This window comes from Manihot esculenta, chromosome 7, assembly GCF_001659605.2.
Source record: "Manihot esculenta cultivar AM560-2 chromosome 7, M.esculenta_v8, whole genome shotgun sequence".
Lineage (NCBI taxonomy): Eukaryota > Viridiplantae > Streptophyta > Magnoliopsida > Malpighiales > Euphorbiaceae > Manihot > Manihot esculenta.
The window spans coordinates 4,077,203-4,100,619 of NC_035167.2; the positions used below are offsets into that span (position 1 = coordinate 4,077,203).

The following is a 23,417-nucleotide window of genomic DNA, read 5'->3' on the forward strand; positions in this document are numbered from 1 at the left end:
ATCTTAAGCTAATTTCTCAGCTATTAAGTAAACATAACCCAAAAGCCAAATATGGACCCAGATTCCATGCAACATAGTTTGACTAGTATAGTCCCAATCAACTAATCTTTATTAGTTATCCATTTTCAAGGCAATCTATCACCCAGATATGTACCATAAGTGATGGTAGCAGATGCAGAAGATGTGTGGGAAAAACCACATAGAAAGAAAGAACACAAAAAGAAGAGAACATACCTCTCCACCTCTACGGCGCTTTGTTGCAGGGGCATGCTCTGCGCCATACCTCCCCAATTCAATGGCAGGCCGCCTTTTTGCACCTCTATCTCTTTCTGGCATTCTTCTGCTTGCTCTAAAGTCTTCTAAGTAGTCATCGCTAAATTCAGGCTTTTTCTTCTTCTTTTTCTTCTTCTTGGCTTTCTGCAGTTCTTCTTCCTCCCTCTCCCTTCTGACAGCTTCTTCATATCTTCTAAGCTCAGCTAGTCCTTGTTCTTCAACTCTTATTTCTTCCCCATAAATCCTCCTATGTCTCTCTTCTCTAAATCTCTCAGTAATTCTCCTCTTCTCTTCCTCTTCCCACCATCTTTTCCCCTCTCTGGCTTTCTTCTTGGCCGACTCTCCAGGTAAGGTTGAAGTCCGTGGCTTTCTTGGATTCTCAATACCTGACAGTTCAGCAATTTTTTTAATTTTCCGGTACTCAAACCCAGTACTTCCATCCTGACTGCCCTGGTCAACATCAATGATCTCTTTCGGCTGTTTGATAACTATTTTCTTGTGACTCTGGTCCCTATCTTTTGCTGCAGGTGGACGTATCACAATAGATGGCTTATGAGCTTCAACCTGGGTTCTTTCCGTGCTTATTGGTGGCCTAATAACAATGGAGGGCTTATGAGGTTCAATTTGGCCTCTATCAGTATCTAGTGGAGGGCGTATCACAATAGATGGTTTGTGTGATTCAACTTGTATGTCATCAGGTTTTGCCTTGTTGGATATTATTATCTTATTAACCTTGGAAATTGGTTTGCTCGCAGTTTCCACATCAGAACTGTCAGGCCGTGCATCAGAAGTGATAGGCCTGTCAGAACTTTGTGCTGCTCCATCAGCAGGTTTATCAGAAAATTTCTCAGTGGAGCCACATTTGAACTTAACTGGCAGAAGTTTTGACTTTGAACTAGATTTTTCACCTTCAGTAGCTTCGGTTTTGGTTGTAGTTTCTGGTATTGACTTTTTCTTTGGCAACTTCTGCTGGGACTTACTTGAGGGATCTAGAGAACTAGATTTTGCAGAAGCTTTTTCTATTTCTGTAATTTCAACCTGTGTGTCAGGCTCTTCTCCATACCTTGGGCAGTTCTTGTTGGTCCTCATGTGTCCAAGCTGGTTAATAAAAAAGGTTAAAGAAACTGATAATTCCTTCTAAGCAAATCAAGAAAATCTAAGGCTGGTTCAAGTTATTCACCTGACCACATGCGCCACAGACAAAACTCTCTCTTGATGATTTCTTCTCTTTAAAAATCTGGTTTTGTACATGAAAGTAAACGAAGGTTGTTTAGGATCACAATTGCAGAAACTCAATGTAAAAGCTGTTGGCAACTTTCTCACAGAGAGAAGCATGCGTCAACTTCCAAAATGCACACAAGCAAATACTAACTGCATTGCAGATAAAATAACAGTTATATGGTTGAATAATTGTAAGATGAATATCCAGACTGTTAGGAAATGGATTGGGGATCCAAGTCCAACACAATGGAAATAATGGAAGGACAAAATACAAACCCTCCGTTTTGCATGATTTGTTTCACTGAGAACAAAATCATGCATCATTTTATTTTCTTTAAACATCAAAATTTTGTAAGTTAAAAAAGAAATGAATTCTTCCCTTCCAAATAAGAAATTTGATAGAAAAGAAATTAATTGAATTGTTGTGAAATCTTTGATTACAAACAAGGGGGAATGGTTGGATTGCAACATTAAGTTGGCTAGTCATTTTACTGTGCAAAGCAACTCAATCACTCATGTATCCATGTTAAAATGAATTAATGGGTAATATGCCCACCACCACCTCCAAATTTAATACACACAAAAGAAATTGCTTATGTAATTACATGAGCATCAAAAAGATAGCAAGGAAGATGTTTGGATGATTGCGTAAAGATACATGCATAAACTCCAAGTCAACTAAATCTTAATCCCACTTGCCTTGGGGGGTGTGTGTCTAAACTTATAAGCTGGTCAAACTAGCTTATAAGCTCTAAAAATTAGTTGATCCGTCTAAGCTTATAAATTCAGCTTATAAGTTGGAAAACAAATAAGCTGAGGGTAATCAACTTTTCATGTTGGTGCTTATAAGTACTAAATTGTTTGACCAAAGAAATTACTACATTGCGCTTATTTAATTTTAAAACTTCATCACATATCTTATCTAATATCTTTTTAAGTAATTTTAATAATAAATGTGCTTATAAGTTCCTTATTACTAAATATGTCAACTGCTTACGAGCCACTTATAAGCATTTTAACCAAACACATAATTATTTAAAATTTTAAATGCTTAAAATCTTCAAATAGCCTATAAGCATCAAGTACTTATAAGTCAAGTTTTATAAGCTAAACCACACCCTCTTAGTTGGCCAAGAGATCAACTATCCCATATTTCGAAATCTCCCAGGTTGCTATTCTGCTTTAGAGTAGCAAAAAGGATACAAAATAGACTGACCGATCAAATGTGTTAATATAACTATTGGAAATGCCAGGTCAGCTCAATAACATTAAGCACAAAGTCTTTCCATAACATAACCTTCAGACTCTAAGTCAACTGCATACTCCATCAAAATACTCCATGCTTGTAGGTGGAGCATTTTGTAAATTACTAATGGTTTCTGAACAGACTGGACTGAAACTGCTCAAACCCAGAGTGGCCGAAATGATATGCAAACCATACCTGAACCAAACAGCCTAGTTCCGGGCCAAACTGAATTTTTCCTTAAGAAAAAGACGAATATCCGGAAAGAGAATATTTATTGTTGGTTTTGATCAAAACCAAACTGAAATGGAACTAGAACTTGGACCAAAACTACAATTGGTGGGACCCTTCAGTCCAGTTCTGGTCTATCTTGCCCTGGACCGGAACCAGACCAGGCCGAACCTAACTGATGGTGCAAGTAGTAAACCAGCTACATTAATGCAGCAAAGCCCACAAATGCATTGAAGTTTAGGACTATGTTGCTTGGACTCGGACACGGGTGTTAAAAACAAAGGGTGCATATCCTTATATTTGACTTGTCAACTTTCTAAAATGAAAATATGAGGATATGGATTTAAATTTGGACACGGGTGCATGGATATGTTATATAAAATAAACTAGAACAAACAAAATATAAAATTATATAGTAATAAATACAGTTTAAATAGATGATCAAAAACAACCAAACAACTACTTTTATCTAAATGCATGCTCTCTTGAGAGATAAGAATGCTCTATTAACCATGTATGAATACATCTCTCAAGTGTCCGAATGCACAAATGTGTCAGACACACATTCTGTATTGCATCCCCTGAAGTGTCGTGTCGACAAGTGTAAGACATGGCAAAATGAAGAGTTGGAGTATCACAGGTTTAGGACATGAGAAAAATATTTGATTTCTCCAATAAATTATAAAGGAAAAAAAGGTAGTTTCTGATCACAAGGATGATAATTGATTGAGAAGAGTCTGCTTTGGTTTTATAACATATTATTCATATGAGTCTACATGTTAAGCTTCCAATTGGTTTTCAAGAACCAGCCATGTTCTACATTGTTCTTATCCTCCACCTACAATATTAACTCTTTTTGTTTCACGGAAAATATTAAAAAAAAAACATACTTTTCACAGTTTTTGATGATCGAGGAACTCAGAAAAATTCATCAAACTATATTTCCTTTTATCAAAGGGAAAATTAAATCATTTTAAAGGAAAACTGACTTATTCTTTCGAAAAGAGTCAAAAGAGAAAGCCATTTTCCTTACTTTGAAAATCTTATTAACACTGCTGAACTTTCTACATATATTTGTTAACATCCTTTATTTTTTACATTGCTACTGAATAATTAAAAATAAGTTACTCCCTTGGAAAATATTTTCATTATTTTTTACATTGCTACTAAACAATGGCAAGTAAGTTATTCTCTTGGAAAATGCTTTCCAAAGAAATATTTTTCATATACAAGTTAATTTCCACGAAAATAAATGGAGCCTAAGTACTACGTGGTCAAACCATAAAGGGTAAGACCAATTTCAGGTCCATATTAGATGTAGACATATACAGCTAAGCAAAGGGTAAGTACTAGGACATTTACAAAAGCAAAAAAAAAAAATCATCAAATAAATGTTTACACAATTTCCAAAAAGAACTTAAAGCATCGTATAGATGTGTCCAACTTCAAAAAAATTTACAACAATTAAATAAATAACGAAAGGGAAGATGAATTGGTTCACTTGCCTTGAGTCCTTCACCCAATATTTTAACTTTTGCTTTGAGTCGAGGCATGCCTGAATCTGGAGTGCCATTCTTCTTTGTAGCTTTCACCTTGTCAAACATCTTCCTTTTACCAAATAAAGTATCCATCTACCAGTAACAGGTAATAATGTCAATACTAATAATCTACTTTCAGATGCGAGTACAAAGTTTCTAATCAGAATATATATGCAAAATACAAAGTAAACTACATCGCTAAGAGGACGGGTTTAAACATAATTAGCATAACACATATCTACCTCCTTTAAGTCCCTATTGCTGCTCTCTTTTGGAATGTAGGAACCATTAGGATGAACTTTCTTTATTTTCTTAATGCGTTCTGCATTGTCAACAAAATTTGATTTTGAGCCAAATGCCAGTCCAGCCTCAATCCCAGCAGTTTTTGCTTTTTTCTTCTTTTTCTGCTCGGCCTCCTCATCTACAGTACAGTTGTTTAAGCAAGTAACGTGTTAGAAATATATAAAAAGATCTATCTTTCTCAACAATAAAAAGTAATGTGTTAGAAATATATAAAAAGATCTATCTTTCTCAACAATAAAATTATCATGTGTATCCAATTAGATGCAGAAGCTAGCTAGTGTTGAATGACTATACAAATGTGTCGTTGAGTCTTAGGTGGTGTCTATAACATAATATAAGAGCTAAATTAACTTGAATTACCAAGTGCTAAAAAATATAAACAGAGACAAACATACTTGATTCCATTACTTGATAAATGCTACCATTAAATTTCAAAAAGAAAAATTATGAATTTGTTAAGATAAATGTGATGACAACAATGGTGGTTGTAATAATAGTAACTTTAGTTCTTCGATTTCCCCCATACTACCTGCATTGCATAAGACAGACATGGGCAGGACAAGGATGAAACATCGATGGATAAAAAACATGAACATATGTAAGTACTGAAAACAGGCAACTCTAAGTCTCTAACCCATCCCAAACATGTGCACATATTGGATACTTGTAGCTGAGTCCAAATAACATAGGTGGTAATAATGTGCTGATAGTAGCAGTTACACATCATGGTCGTGATGATAGTGATGGATAATGAACATTGTGACATTGATAATTGAAAAAGAATATCAATATAAAACATTAAGTAGAACTAACGCAAGTAAGTTTCTTTTCTCTCATCTTTTTTGAAGCACAAAAATTCTGCCAGTTGTCAATCATTAAGACATGACACGTGACCAAGTGAAATAGTCACTAAACAAATAGTACACCATACCATCCATGAGCAACCTGCATAATTCTGCTGCCTCAGCAGCTTCATCTTCAATTTCTTCTTCAGCCTGAACTTGTGATGGGCGTCTTCTCATTTTTAGCCCCTTGACACCATCTGCTTTGTCATGCTTGGACTCATAATTACCCACATCCCCTTCACATTCTTCTGCATCAAGCAAGTTTTCCAGGTCTCCAGCAAAGGAATCTAGGTCACTATTTGCCTCTGAGTCGCTCTCATTCTCATCACCATCTACTGCTGACAGAGACTGAACTTGACGATCCCAAATTTCTTGACATTTTTCTCTAGTCTGTTGCTGTAACTGAAGAAAGGACATTCGTTGACCACGTGCATACTTGCTGATAGTTGTTGGATCAACCTTCACCCCTGATGCTGCTTGTTCGCTTGAAAGCTTTCGTATCATAGCAATACGATGCCACCTAGTCTGTTTTGCAATCTGCTCTTCAGGAACATTGAACTTAAGGAGGACCTGGCAATGAGAGGATAATAGAATGAACAATTTTGTCTTTCTATTTTATCAGTGCCTACTTGTGGTGTATGGCTAGGATTAGATCAAATTTTGTGCAACCATTTACAAGTCATAGGGGTTTGATTTCAGGATTTCAGATCGTGGGAAAAGAGTCTTAAGAAGAAAGCTTAGGAAGGAAGAATCTTCGTTTTGATATGCAATTTGTATATGAAGATGACCCTATGAGGAAAGAAAGGAGAAAAATGACTATTTAGTGTTTGGCTTTGTTCAAAAGGCTTAATGAGGTAGTTGCACTTGCAGCACTTCAATGGTTGGGTTGAGCAACCATATCCTTTCAAGATATGTCTGTGGCTCACCTGTTTGATAATTTATTCATGTTTCAATTTCAGTAGCTAAATCAACTTATGCTTGAGCGTTGGGTAATATTTATTCATGTTACCAGAGCAAAACAATTTATGCTTTAGAAACAGACAGATTGACAATTATCATGAGAAGTACCGTTTCACATTTACATAATAACATGCACCCCCAACCCACCCACCTAACCCCCCCCCCCTCCCCCCCCTCCTAAGCTCCTAAAGAAAATAGAAACCTCATTCCATTCCACAATCCATATTCTGCTATGTTCACGTCCTCAGGAACTTTAAACAAATTCCAATAAGCTTAATAATTTATTCGACACATCTCCATCAAGCTTATTCATCTCAATGCCAAACAAGTTAAATGAAGATAATAAATTGGACATTTTACCACAAAATCAACAAACCTCTCGTGCAGCCTCCATGCTTAATCTACGAAGGTCGGCATCTGTCCCAGTAACAGTGGAACCCCCTCGACCAGCAGCTGCTTTTTTCTTCACCATTGCATTTGACACTGGTGCCTTTGGAGCAGCACGAACGTAGCTAAATCCTAAGCCCCGACCAGATGGATCACCAACTCCGGTAATCTCAAGACGCTCAATATTTTCCCTATCCTGAAGACGCAAAAGTTTAAAATTAAAGAGAAAAGATACAAGGGAAGAAAATTTAACCTCTAACTAATTGTCATAATATTGTACAATATCAGACTAACCTTAAGCACGAAAAAATATAGAGTAGAACTAGATGAACATGATAGAGAACCTACACCACCATCTCAGTATCAATGTTTCTGGATCTAAAGCAAAAAGGTTTAACCAACAACATTGTCCAAATACAATTCAAATTATCTTAATTAAGTTGGTGCAGGAATGCAAATTCAAGCTCTTTTCCTTTTCCAGTAACATCCAAATGTATTTATTAAAAACCATAGAAAAATGTAACCACATAAATATAAAGACAGGAGAGAATATGATCTCACTAATCACAACTGTTCATAAAAAGTCTTTCATAGCTGTACCAAGTGCCAATGTTCAAACCAAACTTCCTGGACGACATTAATTCTATAAATGTACAAAAGATTACAGTTACCTGGCTTGTACAAGCAACAAAATTGCTGCTCAGGCTCCATGGAGTGATCTGCAATTCCCTCTCTATGTGTGACGCAGCTGCCAGAGCTATTGCTTCATCAGGGAGCTGACTCATCGCACTCGAAATACTAGTCGGAAGTATCAGCCTCGTAATTCCCAAGTGCTTGAGACGATACAGACCAGCTTGCATACTTTCATAGGCACACACCTAACCAAGAAAGAAGACAATAAATACATACAGATGCAAAGCGCAAGCATTTTCTGCAAAATTAATCTAGTGCTTCTTTACATTATTGAAACCAGAACTTCCTCTTAAAAACTTGTGTTATGTTAGCAGACATGAAAAAAGATAAACATACGTGGATCCACACCAGTTACAAACAAGACCACTGTTTTCCTTCTGATCATCATCATTCCCTCAAAACAGCTTCATCATCGAATAGGAATAATAATCCATACAATTCCCAGATTTTCTGAACCAAACGCATTGCATTTTGCCATCTAGGTAATATTGCTAACCAGGTAAGATTAACATTAATATCTATGAAATGTCAAAGATCAAAGGCATAGTCTATAATGTCCAGGTAATGTTCTCATAGTAAGGGTTATGAGTCCATGACACTTCCACAGAGCAATGTGTGTCTAACATCCTGGTAGCACATTATCCATTTCCTACATTCCATTTGGTTAAAAACATCATCCAGAAGAACTACAGAAGCTAAATGCTTTCTTACTACTTCCCCATTGTACCAGCTGAAATTGGAGATAATTGACAAGTGTAACTTGCAGAAGCTAAATTATTTGATGGTGACTTGTCCATACATTATATATTTAGTTAGAGTAGTAAATCAATTTATTTTGACTTATTTGCTGATCCTAACTGATTCTAGGGATATGATTTGATTTGACTAAGATTCTTAATTATCTTTGTAATTATTATTTGATTATTTGCTTGCTGTTTAGATATAATTTTTTGTGTATAAATAGTCACCCAAAATTCTTCATGGTATCAGAGCTTTTTCCTGATTTTAGGGTTCAAATTCAATTTTTTCCTCTTTAGGGTTTCAAAACTCTAGATCTACTTTTTTTGGTACTAACCCATTTAGGAGCCTTTCCTCCTCTCACCACAGGCACCAGAACTGTCGTCGGCTGATCGCCCAGCTCCGATGCCAGAAAAGCCCGCGTGTGACCCATCGCGTCTTGATGCGTGATCCATCGCCTGATGCTGCTTCGCCGCTCCGATCACTCCAGCGACGATTCCGACCATCTTTCCTGCCTTCTCATGCCGCTACCCAGTCTTTTGGTGAATCGATTGGGCTCTCTTGTGTGTACAATCTTGGGTACCTCCTATTCTTTCACGGTTTATAAATCTTTACCATGACAGAAGGTAAAAGGGTCTCGATTCCTAACTCTAATTACTCGTCCTCCGGTGCCACATCTAACTTTGTAAAGTCAGGTAATGCTTCCTCTCTTAATAATGTTCCATGGATTATCGATTCTGGTACGAATAGACACATGACAGGCTCTTCTAAAGGCTTTCTCAATTATTTTCCTTCTCTAACAAAAAATAGTGTCAGAATTGCTGATAGCTCTTTTACTCCCATATTCGAAACAGGTTCTGTTATTTGCACATCCAACATTAAATTATCATCTGTCCTTTATCTTTCCCACTTTCCTGTCAACCTTTTATCTGTCAGTGCTATCACCAATACCCTTAATTGTAAAATTGAATTCTTTCCTAATCATTGTGTTATTCATGATCTTCGCACAGAAAAGAAGATTGGCAATGGTAGGCTGCATGATGGCTTATATATGTTGGAGGGTGATCCAGGTTTTTCGATATCTCAAGCCTGTTTTGGAGAAAATAAGGATGTCAATCAGGAAATAATACAGTGGCACAGACGGTTAGGGCATCCATCATTTTTTGCCTTAGAAAAACTTTATCCTAATTTGTTTGCTAGAACTCAGTTTGATTCTCTATTTTGTGATGCTTGTGAGTATGCTAAACACACTAGAACATCCTGTCATTTGAGTCATAAAAAAAGTCAAATTCCTTTTGCGACTATTCATTCTAATGTTTAGGGGCCTACTCAAACTGTCTCTTTGTATGGTAATCGATGGTTTGTCACCTTTATTGATTGTTGGACTCGAATGACTTGGGTCTATTTGATTAAAGCTAAAAGTGATGTCTTTTCTTGTTTTCAATCCTTTCATGAGATGGTTTGTACTCAATTTGATACTAAGGCGAAAATTTTAAGAACTGACAATGGAAGAAAATACATGGATAGTAGCTTTTCTGCTTATTTGGAGAGTAATGGGATAGTAACCAGACTAGTTGTCCTTATATTAGTGCTCAAAATGGCGTTGCTGAGAGGAAAAATAGGCATCTATTGGAGGTAGCTCGATCTCTTGTGTTCATCATGAATCTACCCAAAGCATATTGGGAAGATGCAATCCTTGCATCTGCTTATCTTATCAATAGAATGTCTCTCAAAACTCTTGACTTTATGAGTCCTTTGGCGGTTCTACAAAGGAAGAATTCATACGTTGTTCTACCAAAAGTATTTGGGTGTGTTTGCTTTGTCCATACTAGGACGGCAGGGAAATTGGATCCCAAGGCCCTTAAATGTGTGTTTGTTGGGTATTCTCTAACACATAAGGGATACAAGTGTTATCATCCTCCCTCTAGGAAATACTTAGTCAGTATGGATGCTACCTTTCAAGAAATTGAACCCTACTTCAATACCACCCACTCATCTCTTGGGAGAATAATGAGCAAGAAGAAGTGATCCCGAATTCTGTGATTCTGAATGATATGGTTAAACTAGAAAGTGAGTTCTAGTAGACAAGGGGAGAGAGAATTGGTCGTTTAGACAAGCCAGATTTGAGAAGGTATTCAAGGAGAGACAAGGCAGAAGAAGCCATTATGCAGTCTACTCAGAGTCAAGAATCTTCTTCTGGTGAGTTACCCAGTCAAGAATCTTCTTCTGGTGAGTTACCCACAACTCTTGAATGCTCCAATGACTTAGATAAACCTATTGCACAAAGAAAATGGGTCAGATCTTATACTAAACACCCTATTTCTAACTTTGTTTCTTATGAATCCTTGTCTCTTTCCTATAGAGCCTTTGCCTTGTCTATTCCCTCTGTGTCTATTCCACAGGATTGGAAGAAAGCTCTTGCAGATCCTAAATGGAAGGAAACAATAATTGAAGAGATGAAAGCATTGGCTAAAAATAAGACATGGGAGCTTGTCACCCTCCCACCTGAGAAGAAACTCGTTGATTGTAAATGGGTGTTCATAGTGAAACACAAAACTGATGGCACAATTGAACGGTTTAAGGCCAGATTGGTTGCTAAAGGATTCACCCAAACCTATGGAGTGGATTACCAAGAGACATTTGCCCCAGTTGCAAAAATGAACTCAATCAGAGTTCTGTTATCTTGCATAGCCAACTTGGACTGGGACTTGCAATAGTTTGATGTGAAGAATGCTTTCCTCCATGGAGATTTAGAGAAAGAAGTGTTCATGGAAATTCCTCTTGGGTTTGTTGATGAGAAGACACAAGGAAAGGTGTGCAGGTTAAAAAAGGCTTTGTATGGGCTAAAACAATCTCCCAGAGCTTGATTTGACAGGTTCAGCAGAGCCATAATGTCCTTTGGTTACCAACAAAGCAATGCTGATCACACTCTGTTTATCAAACATCACAAGAGTAAGATCACCCTTCTTATTGTTTATGTTGATGATATAGTGGTGATAGGCAATGACAAAGAGGAAATGGCTCAACTAAAGAGATTGTTGGCTCAAGAATTTGAAATAAAAAATCTAGGAAAACTGCAATATTTCCTAGGTATCGAGGTGGCTAGATCAGGAAAAGGAATTTTCATCTCCTAAAGAAAGTACATTCTGGATCTTTTAGAAGAAACTGGTATGATGGGATGTAAACCAGCAGAATCTCCCATTGAAAATAATCACAAACTAGAAGCAGAAACTGGTGAGTCTGTGGATATTGAAAGATACCAGAGATTGGTAGGAAGGTTAATTTATCTCTCACACACTCGATCGGATATAGCCTATGCTGTTAGCTTAGTCAGCCAAGTCATGCATGACCCTCGCGAGACTCATATGCAGGCCGTACTTCGCATCTTAAGATACCTAAAGTCTGTGCCAGGGAAAGGGCTTCTTTACTCCAAACATAGTCACCTCTGAGTTGAAGCTTTTACAGATGCAGATTGCGCATGATCTCTTGATGACAGGAGATCCACCTCTGACTACTGCACAGTTGTGAGAGGGAACCTTGTCACCTGGAGGAGCAAAAAACAAAGTGTTGTTGCTCAGTCAAGTGCTGAAGCAGAATACAGAGCAATGGCCTAAGGTGTGTGTGAACTCTTATGGTTACAGAAGTTATTGGAGGAGTTGAGGTTGCTCGAGGGAGACAAGAAAACTTTGTATTGTGACAATAAAGCTGCTATAAGTATAGCACAAAATCTAGTCCAACATGACCGGACGAAGCACATTATTGATCGGCACTTCATTAAAGAAAAATTAACAGACGGTGTCTTGAGCCTAGTTCATGTGACTTTTACTGGGCAACTTGTGGATGTGTTTACTAAAGGACTCAACAACAAGATCTACCATAATCTGATTTGCAAGTTGGGCATGTGCGACATCTTTGCACCAACTTGAGGGGGAGTGTTGACTTATTTGCTGATCCTAATTGATTCTATGGATATGATTTGATTTGATTATGATCCTTAATTATCTCTGTAATTATTATTTGATTATTTGCTTCCTGTTTAGATATAATTCTTTTTGTATAAATAGTCATATAGATCAATTGTAAATATTAAAAGTGAAATACAAGAATTCTCTAAATTTTTCCAGAACTCTTCAATTTATATCCTCTCCTATTGTTGCTTTGAGAACTTTAGGAAAAATCTTAGGTTATTTGAAAAGAGCTCTAGGGTGTGGTCTCTTCTAAGGTACTCATGCACATTCAAAGATTGAATGCATTTCTGATGCAGACTAGAGCAAGCTCAAAAGCTGATAAGAGGTCAATAACAAGATATTGTATCTTTATGGAAGGTACCTTGGTGTCATGAAGAAGCAAAATGTGGTCTGCATTCTAGTGCTGAATCAAAATATTGAGCAATGGTGCAAGCTATACGTGGAGCAATGTGAATACATCAATTGTTAATTTCAAGACCTCATTGCTTGCTAAACTGTGATGTGACAATCAATCGGCTACTCATATTGCTTATAATCCGGTATTTCTTAAGCAGACAAAACATATCAAAATCGACTGTCATTTTATTCATAAAAAGATCCAATGGAAGAAAATCTCAATAAGACATGTTAAAATTGGAGAATTAGGAGATGTTTTTTTTTAAAAAAAGGCCTAAATAGAATTCAAGTTAATGATATTTGTAACAAGATGGGCATGATTAATATATTTGTAACAAGTTGGGTATGATTAATATATATAGTCCAACAAGAGGAGTGTTATAGGAAACAAATATATTTAGATATTATATATGTTCCTTCTTTTCCTATTTGATTAGCTTGATTTTAGGGCTTAATTCTAAAGATTCAAATTCCTATTTAGTTAGGACTCATATATATATATATACTATTCTTCTCTACAAAAATATGTCAAAAATACAATACTCTACAAACGCTTTTTTACCTTCTTCCTAAAGCCACTTTCCTTATTATCTTCCTTTCCACCGTTACTTCCGTATTCTTTTCTTCTTCTTAATGCTGGTCTCTTCCCTTTTTCCCCTTATATAATAAACTCCTTCAAGACTTCAACTAAAGCTCCATACACATCATACCAGAACCCAGCTTCAATGGGTCGCTTCTTGCTTTCTCTTTTCGATTTTATTCATAGTTATACTTTTCTTTTGGGGGTTTCTATGGTAATTTTATATGAGTATTGAACATGAATTATTGTGCGTTTTTCATATAGGGGTGATTTTTGTATGGATTTATCGATTGATTCATGTTCTATTTCAACAATTATTATTACTATTAGGATTTGTTTCTTTTCCACAATGACAAATTAGGATGTTTAATTTGGGTTTTTCTTTAAATTCAAGTTTTAGTTAAATCTGTTTATGGGCATTCATTGCTTCATTTTATAAGATTTCTTGATTTTGTTCATCTTATTCACATCACAAATTGTGTTATTAAAGATGAGTGTGTTAAACCATAGGATATGGAACTAATTTTCTGGGTTTTGGGTTGAATTTTTACAGGAAATATCGAGTATGTTGCATAGCTTTCATGAAAAAAATAAAAAAGAAGATGAAAATGGAAGAACCAAGAACCAAACCAACCGTTTGCTTAGTCCTAGAATTGGTCAAAACAAACTGAATCACAAAGGAACATAAAAGAACAAGTAGGCAAATGCACTCTCCGTAGAGCTCAGCACTGCAATTCTAATGAACAAAATAAGTTAAGAAATTGCACTGCACCATAATAAAAAAAAACCTAATTAAATATGACCTCTAATAAGCAATAACTGCAACTTACTAACAGAGAGACGAGCTAAAGCAATCAAATAACTACAATTAAAATAACATGGAGAAAAAGGAAAAGGAAGAGGAAAGCAAAAGTATTGTAAAACTTACATTCTCTGGTAACACCAACTTTTTCAACTCCTCTTCAGATGGAATTATGAAATCACGCTTCTTGGACCAAAACAAGTGTCCATTTGCATCCTTCTGCAAGTTGTATAGAGTATACCCATGTATCACAATCAAGTGAACATTTATCAATCAATCAATAGTTTATTTATAGTGAGTACTAATGCGATTATACCCGCAACACAGCACATTCTTTCAGCTTCTTCCGTAATATTGTTTCCGAAAGGCTTGGAAACTGCGATGACAACTCATCTGCACGGATCCAAGGAACAGTGCCACGCTTTTCAGCAGCTCGAAATTCACGGTACACATAAACCAATAACCTGTTTATGATATATGCCTGAAGATTCTTAGATGCCGGAGATAATACCTCCATAAGGGGTTCCTGCAAATAATTATCAATTCAGCCAAAATTTTTCATTTGGATAATATACCACGAAACTATCAATCACTAGTAGTTTGTCCTCAATTGTCTGCAACTTCCAATTGCCAGAAAAGTAAGAGAAGAAGAAAGTGGAGAGGGGCAATGAACTAGAACTGCCATTTTATGTGCAATGAAGGAGAGGCACTACTACTAAGCACTGTTGTTGTCAGAATCTTCCGATTCGAATCGATTTTCCAACAAATCAATTCAAATCTATGGGGTGAATCTTAAATGTACCTGAATCTTACAATTCTTGATTTGAAGTTTACAATTTTTTATGTGATTCTACATCCTAGCGATTTAAATCTATAGAGTATATGAATTGTGACTAAATAAAAAAAAATGATAGTGAATAAGGTGAATCAAAGAATTTTTCACCCAATATAATTAATTATTTAAAAAAGTTTGTTAGCCTTATATTTTCAAAATCTAAGATCTTATTCATTTTTGCTGTAAGAAAATGTATATAAAACCTTCCCTTAGCTCTTTTTCTTCTGCCAACCATTCTTTTCTCTCTCCTTCTTTTTGTCTTTTTCTTTTCAATTAAGTTACTTAACTAATTATAGTTGTTAAATTATGACAGTTCATATTTATAATATTCTAATATGCTATCTTTTTTACTATTTAATTATTTTGATCAAATTTAAATGAGAAGTTCAGTATATGTATAATGATAACTATAGTCGACAATACTAAAGTTCATAATCTATAACAAAAAACTATATAACATAATTTATACATATTATTCTATTATAAAGAATATTTCTAATTAAATAAATAATAATTCTATATTTATCAAAATGTGTCATTATGATATATTTTTTTTACTTATTTCTAGAACATATATTGTTTGTAATTGATTTTTGAAAGTCTTAGTGAATCCTACGATTCGATTCGATTCTCGATTCATAAAATGAAGATATCAATTCTCGATTCGAATCTCGATTTGACAACTATGATCACCATACATAAAAGTCTGTAAAAGAAATGTTAAAAAAAATGCTAACTAAGACTCAAAGTAGATTTTAAAAAATACCATACTTAAAAGGGAATACACATTTGAGAAGATTATTATATTGAGATGCAATTGCATTATAGTTTTTCATGGACACTCAATGGTTGATAGTTAATTAATTCTCAAATAACAGTTTTCTGAAAGCTCCATGGTAAAACATGGATACTCAACAGTCATCATAGTCTTTAAGAATAAAAACATAGTGCTAAAAACCATGGCTTAAAGCTTTGCTCAGACTTGACGACATGGCCACACTAGGTTTATCATTAAATAGAAATTTATATTATCACTAGGAATATGTAGAAAGTCTGCATAATATCCTATTTACTACCGTTTAGAATTTTTCTGGTTTGGGTTTCAAGTCCCAGAAGTAGCAGCATTGGAACTTGGAAGCTTCCAAGTTCAAGCTAACTAGTCCTAGTAGGGGGACTAGTTATTAAATCTCTATGAATACCTATGTAATTTAGTTATTTTCATAGGGTTTTAAATAACATAATTATAACTATTTGATTTGAAAGGCGTATTGCCTATTTTGTCTCTTCCTTTTATTTTCTTCTTGACATTTTTTTGCGCTGCTACATTATGGGTAATGTTCTTATCACAGCTTCAAGCAACAAGCAGTGTCTCTTCCTTTTCCCTTTATGGTCAGCTCTAGTTCAAACTATTAAACCTAGTTTCCATTCTTCCTTAAATGAGAACCATAAAATCAAAGATTGCTTCCAATTTACCCATCATAACTCATTCATACTTTCATAGCCCAGTTAACCTGTACTCCATCTGATAACGTTTGATAAAGATGAAAATCTATGAACTGTGAGATACAGCTAACTGATTAGTGCTTAATTGGTTGTGAAATTTTGAAATGAATGATGTCATAAATTTATGTATATAATTTTTGAAAAAATTTGATAAAAAAGGTCATATAAGCACTAAGAAGTCCTGATAGAAATGGTGGTACTAGTGGTCATCCCCTTTGTCAACATTGGTACTGGCAGATAAATGACCATAATGATGATAGCAACATGAATTGAGAGAATTATTGATAGCTTAAAATAATCAGTACATGTAGTTTGGCATAAGAAATTATTTTTTTCCAGCAAATTAACAACAGAAAAGTGAAAATAAAGATAAAACAAAACAGATAAAAAAAAAAGGTGTTCACAAACGTAATCAAACACTGCACTACCCTTTTTTTTTTCCATTTCTTAGCCAGAAACTTGCACGCTGGTCTGCTAGAAGCAGAATAAACAGGTGCCTAAAGTAGATATAACAACCAGCGACACATATAAACTGATTAACTCTTAACTCTATCAAGGCTTCCTAACAACTAGAGCATAAATAACATGTCAAGATAGTCACCAGAAAGAATTGCATGTATGACGAAATCATAAAAATGAGCAATCCTGATCAAAGAATGTAACTTTCTTCAGTTGCATGCTTCAATAAATAACAAATCAATAAGCAAGAAGGTAATTTTCTGGAGTTGCATCAAACAACTGAAACAAACACACCTGTTGCCCAACTACAGCAATTCGGTCAATGCGTCTTAGGGAAAGTTTTCCTTTTGCAGAGCGAACCAACAAAAAATCTGTGGTTGCTACCTTGTGAGGAAACACAGGAGCTTTATACATGTTTGTTTCAAGAGATGATTGGCTGCAACCGGCTTTTATATCTCCAACAAAAGGGGATTTATCAGTAGGCTCCAGTATCTTAACATTTCCCAAGCTGCTATTTCCACTGCGCAACATGATGCCAGTTTGATCACTGGGGCTTGATTTCTGATAGTATGTACACAGATTTGCACCCATGCCAAAATTGCTCAATAGTAAAGGTCTTTCCTCACAATACCTGTAGAAATGAGTACATGACCATTGTGAAATCTCATTTTCATGCATATGGAAATAGAAAATCCTAAATTAGGAATGAAAACTAGAATTAGTTACCAGAGCTTCAATGCACGATTTAGGTTTAGCAAAAAATAGCAAGAATGGAGATGAAGTTAAATCCATGCCCGTGCACAGCATGACAATGATCTCTGGAAAAGCATGCTAAGCATACTACAAGTGAACCTACTTTTGACCTCTATCATATGACAAGAACAAAAAAATGTGTAGAAGATTTATTCTTCTAGAGAAAATGGTAAAAGCTAAGCAAAAAGCAGTAATTGAATAAAACATTGCCAAGTATTCATTAAAAAGGCTAATAACTAAGGTCGGGCAGTTATAAACAAAAGAACAAATAAGTCGCATGAAAACGCTTCTGTTAAAAAATTGAAAATAGCTACCTGTGTTATAGAAAAATAGGTTAGCAGATTAACAACTAGCTTTACCTTGCAGATATTTTATAAAGCTTCTAAAAGTAACAGTGTGGAATGCTATTGACGAGGTGCTAAATAATAGAGAAAACTCTAACTAGTAGTCTGGTACTAAAGTTTTGTGGCCAACAACTTTCAGCTGTTAGGATGGAGAAGAACCAATTTACAATTAGATTTCCTATCCTACCTAATCAGTAGAAACTGCTCTTCATTATTCCCAAAAGATAATCAGAAATTGAGAGTGATCCCAGCAAATGAATAAGGTGAATTTTGAGAATAACATTCTAAGAAACTTCAGCCTGAGTATTTTTCCACTTTTTTGGGAATAAGAAAATGATGTATTTGAAATGGCAAAATGTCGGAGAAAGATAGAGAAAATATGTAGTTCGAGATAAGGCCAAAGAAGAAAAGTGAGATCCATCACTTGTAAATCGTAAATTACTGAGAAAAGAAAACTGAAGCATGGACACAAAGCAACGCAATCCGACACATAGTAGCTCTTGAAGACTCCATAAGCCACTTCCTCATCATTACTTAAGATATATGATACAACAATTATACTTCTAGATATTCTCAATGATAAGATTGTTCTTTATGTGCGACTTCTAGATATTCTCAATGATAAGATTGTTCTTATGTGCCCTAGAGGTCATGATTTGAATTGGGGAAAAACCACTTTGCAAAATGCAGAGAAAGGCTGTCTACTAGACATACCTCACAAAGCAAAGAGCTTATTCACTAGACATGCCCCTTAACAAATATGTCAACTAGAAGAACATTTAATTACCAATTTCTAAGCAGGGTAAATTGCAACTTTTGCTCCCTCAGGTTTTGTCAAAAACCACTAGTCCCTCTATTTCTAATGAATAACAGCATCCTTTAATTTTGCTAATAGCATGGTCTCTCTGTCCAAATTGGATACATTTCCATTAGTGAGAGGTTAAGTGACCAAAAAAACCTCAGTTTGTTATTTAAATAGAGGGATTATTTAGCCAACATAATGAAATTTGGGGGACATAATTGTTCTAAAACAAAATAGAAAGACTAACCTGTGATTTTTCACAAATGGAGGGCAAGTTGTAATTTCGCCTTTTTTTATGTCTCACCTTAACTAAGAGGGCTGCTTTGGTGTATGGTACAGTACACCATTTGTAACCTGAGATCATGGGTTCAAATCATGAAAACAGCCTCTCGGAAAAGCAGAGAAAAGGCTGGGCACATCAACCCTCCCCCAGAGCCCACAAATATGGGATTGCTTTATGCATTAGGTCACCCTTTTCTTGCTTTAACTAACAGAAAATTCATGGACTTCAATGAGAGGATTATGTTGTTGATACAATCAGAACTGAAGGAGCAACGTTTGAAATTAAAAACATAGGGATTTAGTTGTGGTTTTTATCAAATCTCAGGGGTCAAATTGTAATGTACCTTGTTTTCTAGCTCAACTTCAAACATGTCGAAGTAATGTAGCGCATAGCATCCATCTGTACTAATGTTTACATGTGTATTTTCCAATATAACAATTTGACTGGAAATGCTTGATATATACAATAACCATTTTACATGCAAAGAAATGCTTGATATATATAGTAGCCCTTTTAGATTCAAATTTATGAAACCATGAGTACTAATAATACATGCCTTAAGCAAATTAATGAGCATGAACATTTCTCAAGAAGGAAAAAATAAAGCACTGGATAAATATTAAGACAATAATGGCCGAATTAAGTATATCTCCATGTTCTCCTCAGAGATTAGGCAAGATTTTTAGGGTACTTACTCCATAAGAAATACATGACCATCTTTTACAGAAAGGTCTGATTTCTTCTTAAATGCCCCTGGAGGGCGCAAAGACTTGTTCTCACCAGGAATCCTTTGCGCCCTTGGCAACAAATGGATTTTTGTACGAACAAGATGAAGCAAAGAGTTAGGTTGAACATTTTGGGCAGCAAGAGACTTATGATCTTCAAGCTCCTTTCCCAAATAAAATATCTTCACCATTTCCGAAGGCTTGAAATCTACACAAAAAAATGCACAGACACAAATACAAAGAGACATTTCCATATAAGCACTCATTCTTCTACAAAAGTTTAGAATAATACTATAGACAGCAGCAATACAAATTACTAAGGATATAGATCATGTCTGCAACCAAAGAGGAAATGGATACAAACTAGGAAAATCAAATGCAGAAAACACATTTTGGTTTTTTGTTTATAAAAAGAAGATATAATTAATGAACAAAGAACACAAATACAAGTTGGTGGATAAACCAGAAAAAGAAAAACAATTTGGAAGTGTCTGATATAACAACAGTTTCCCAGCATCTAAACATGATTATAACATCTATAATAGTAGAAGCAGTAGCAACAAAAACAATTATGTAGAAAGGACAAATCACATACAGAAGAGAGATTACCACCTAGCTTTTTTGAAGCCTTTGCTTTAACAGAAGAGACGGTTTCCTCAGCATCCACATGCAGCTTACTACCTTTACCTCCCAAGCTCTTTAATATAATTTTCATAGGTCCTTGAGTGGGCAGCTTTTTTTGTTCTTTGACAGCCACCTCATTGTCATGGGGATACCATAAAGCTTTTGGTCGATGAAAATGAGCTAAATCTTTACTGCAAAAGAGCATGCCATAGCATAGAACTTAGAAAAAAGAAGAGCATAATATTGATAGGTAAAACCAACATCATTGAAAAATAATATGAATCACATGCAATTTCAAGAAAAATGAAATAAAATCTTCAACTTCTTGGTGTCCGAGTGTGTCAGGGAGGGTGGGAAGCGCAATCCTCTTGTAACACTTGAAGAGCAACCACAATTTGCAAAGACAATAGAATAACTACAACAAAATTTATTTCTTTTTAAGAAAGGGCAACAATGACGACCACTTGTACAGAGGCATTACTTCTGTTTTGGAACCAAGCAAAGTTCAATTACAGGACTTGAGATGAGACTTGTGGAAGGCATATTTACGTTTCAAAGGTCACCACCATTAATCATGTGAAGCTCAATTACTGGGCTTGAGACTTGTGGAAGGCATATTTAAGTTTCAAAGACAACCATCATTATTCAAGCTGCAACTGATGCCATCAGAGACTAATAATATGTTCAGGAGTTTTTATAGGATAAAAAAGGAAAAAATAATGTTTAATCCATGGGCTAGGAAAAGAAAAAAATGAGAGGTTAAGTAATTTCCCATGTTTGGAAGTTTCAAGGTATAAAAAATGATTTTAAGCATTGATGGTGAAATAGTAATATTCAAAACATATTTTTAATGTCTGAGAAAGGGATAGCTCATATTCCCACAATTTTGACATGAAAACAAAGTGGGGTTTGAAGGGATAAAAAAAACCTCATGCCTTAACATCTTCATTATCCCTCCTTTCAAACAAGGTGTAAGAGACTTCCATCTAATTTCAATCCCCATCTTAAAAGCTTGAGAAGAAGGAGAGTTAATTCTTTAACAGAAAAACATAGCAACCCAAGTGTCCTTCCACACTTGCACTCCAAAGATTGACCTTCTGCTCAGCAGTCTTAGAATAAGATATATATACTTGGAATAAGAAAAGAAATTTTATTGAGAAACAAATTTACAGGATAAGGTATCTGAAATTCTGTATAGTCCATAAAGATGATTCCAAATACCCCAAGCTACCTCACTGTAAAAACAAGAGAGGATGGAACTCTGTATGTTTGCAATGTAAGATGCACCAACCATGTTGAGGCATTTTCCAACTTTAAGTCTTCGTTATGTTCTGATTAAGGATCTTTGAACATATTCACGAAAATTTAACTTTCTTAGAGTATGAGTGAAGGTAGTAGAGATGAACAGCTTGAGTCATGATTTTCCAGGACTTTTTTTTTCTTACCATCGTTGTTCTGTACTTCATTGATTATAGATGATTCTCTTCTCTTTGCAACCATATCTAAATAACTTCAGTGAAACACTTGCTGTGTATAATTTCGTTAGACAATTGTTTTTACTCCTAATACACAATCACTCCAGCATCAAATTCAACCATAATCCGCAGTTAAAGAAATCTATTCAGGTTCTTACTGTTTCATTCTCTTTCATAGTTCAATTTCAATAGCAATTGATGTGTTCACATATAACATAAAACTGAAGATGGAGATTATCCAAATATTTTATTTTTAGATGGCATTTTAAGAATATTATATGCATGAGGAAAAAAAAAAAAGACTGCTTTACAAAAAATAAAAAAACTCAGTCTTACTTGCTTAACTTCAATTTCATCATCTGCAGCTTAATTGCAGGAGCTGAATGATGAATCCTGGTACCATAAGCACTTCGTTTACTAGAATTCGATGGCAACTGCTGAGAAATTTTCCTGTTCATATAGAACTTGTCATTGGCAATATTGAATTGCCAACCAGACTCGTATCCATGACCAGACAGCTCAGATGAAACCCTGGGTTTCTGGGGCCGAGTTATAATCATTGCCCCAGCATGAAGCTGAAGATGTTTGCTATCCTTGTTATCCAAAACTTCAAAAAGCATCTGCTCATCTTGAAGATCAAGAATTAGCTTAGGCTTCACACTAGTCTTATTGGGTTCCCATATTATGTCATCTAGCCAAGATCCTTCCATCATGTCTCTATTTTGCAGTGTGAGTTTGCTGAAACGCCTTACAGAATCACTTTGGAAAATCTCCATTGTATTACTCTCTTCTCTACCATCAACATCATGACACTTCTCTCCCTCTAACTGAGTTTCTAACCTCAAAAGTTGTGGATGACATCTGCCCTCTGATAATGGAATGTCTGAAGGTCCTGAAGAAAGTCCATAGCCAAATGATTCCAGGAGAACAGGAGAGCTATGCAGGAAAAACTTATGATCTTTCTCATCTGGCTGCACAGCAAGCTCTGGATGAAAATTTTGTGGCTTGCTTACTCGTTCTGTTTCTTTAAGAAATGGATCTCCCAAGTCAGGTCCAGATAAGTCGCAACTCTCTACAGAATTGTCACTAACAGCAGGAGAGCTGTCCCATAGAATTTTGTCTTCCCAATCTTGCTGATCAAGAGGGTAGAAATTTGAACACAATGGCGATTGCTTTCCTGTGAAAAGATTTACTGATAAATCCTTGTTCATTGGTTCTGCACTAATACAAGAGCTCTGATGTTCCTCATTTTGAATTGACCCTTGCATAATACCAAAATTTCCTGATTCTGAGACACCGTCATTAAATACTGACATGTCATATTGTTTTACATGTGACTGCAACTGAAATACTTTACTAGAGCCCTTCAAAAAAGCTTCCTCATCTTCTTCAACAATATCAGAAACATTCATACATTTGTACTTCTCTGAAAATGA

At 35.5% G+C, this 23,417-nt stretch overlaps 1 protein-coding gene across 4 annotated transcripts in view; it reads right to left on the reverse strand.

The window, feature by feature from the left end:
- The window catches only part of LOC110619319 (transcription initiation factor TFIID subunit 1), a 34,544-nt gene that overhangs the window by 1,198 nt on the left and 9,929 nt on the right, over positions 1-23,417 (reverse strand). For 3 of the 4 annotated variants that reach the window (XM_043958266.1, XM_043958269.1, XM_043958268.1), the window contains 13 exons: positions 22,318-23,407; positions 20,492-20,697; positions 19,853-20,090; positions 17,270-17,606; positions 14,495-14,704; positions 14,305-14,397; positions 7,673-7,879; positions 6,991-7,197; positions 5,741-6,224; positions 4,749-4,927; positions 4,474-4,599; positions 1,454-1,510; positions 235-1,371 (listed from right to left, as the gene is read on the reverse strand). In XM_043958266.1, coding sequence (XP_043814201.1) covers positions 235-1,371; positions 1,454-1,510; positions 4,474-4,599; positions 4,749-4,927; positions 5,741-6,224; positions 6,991-7,197; positions 7,673-7,879; positions 14,305-14,397; positions 14,495-14,704; positions 17,270-17,606; positions 19,853-20,090; positions 20,492-20,697; positions 22,318-23,407 — 4,571 coding nt within the window. The remainder of the gene's footprint in view (positions 1-234; positions 1,372-1,453; positions 1,511-4,473; positions 4,600-4,748; positions 4,928-5,740; positions 6,225-6,990; positions 7,198-7,672; positions 7,880-14,304; positions 14,398-14,494; positions 14,705-17,269; positions 17,607-19,852; positions 20,091-20,491; positions 20,698-22,317; positions 23,408-23,417) is intronic. The other variant, XM_043958267.1, reaches the window with a different exon arrangement.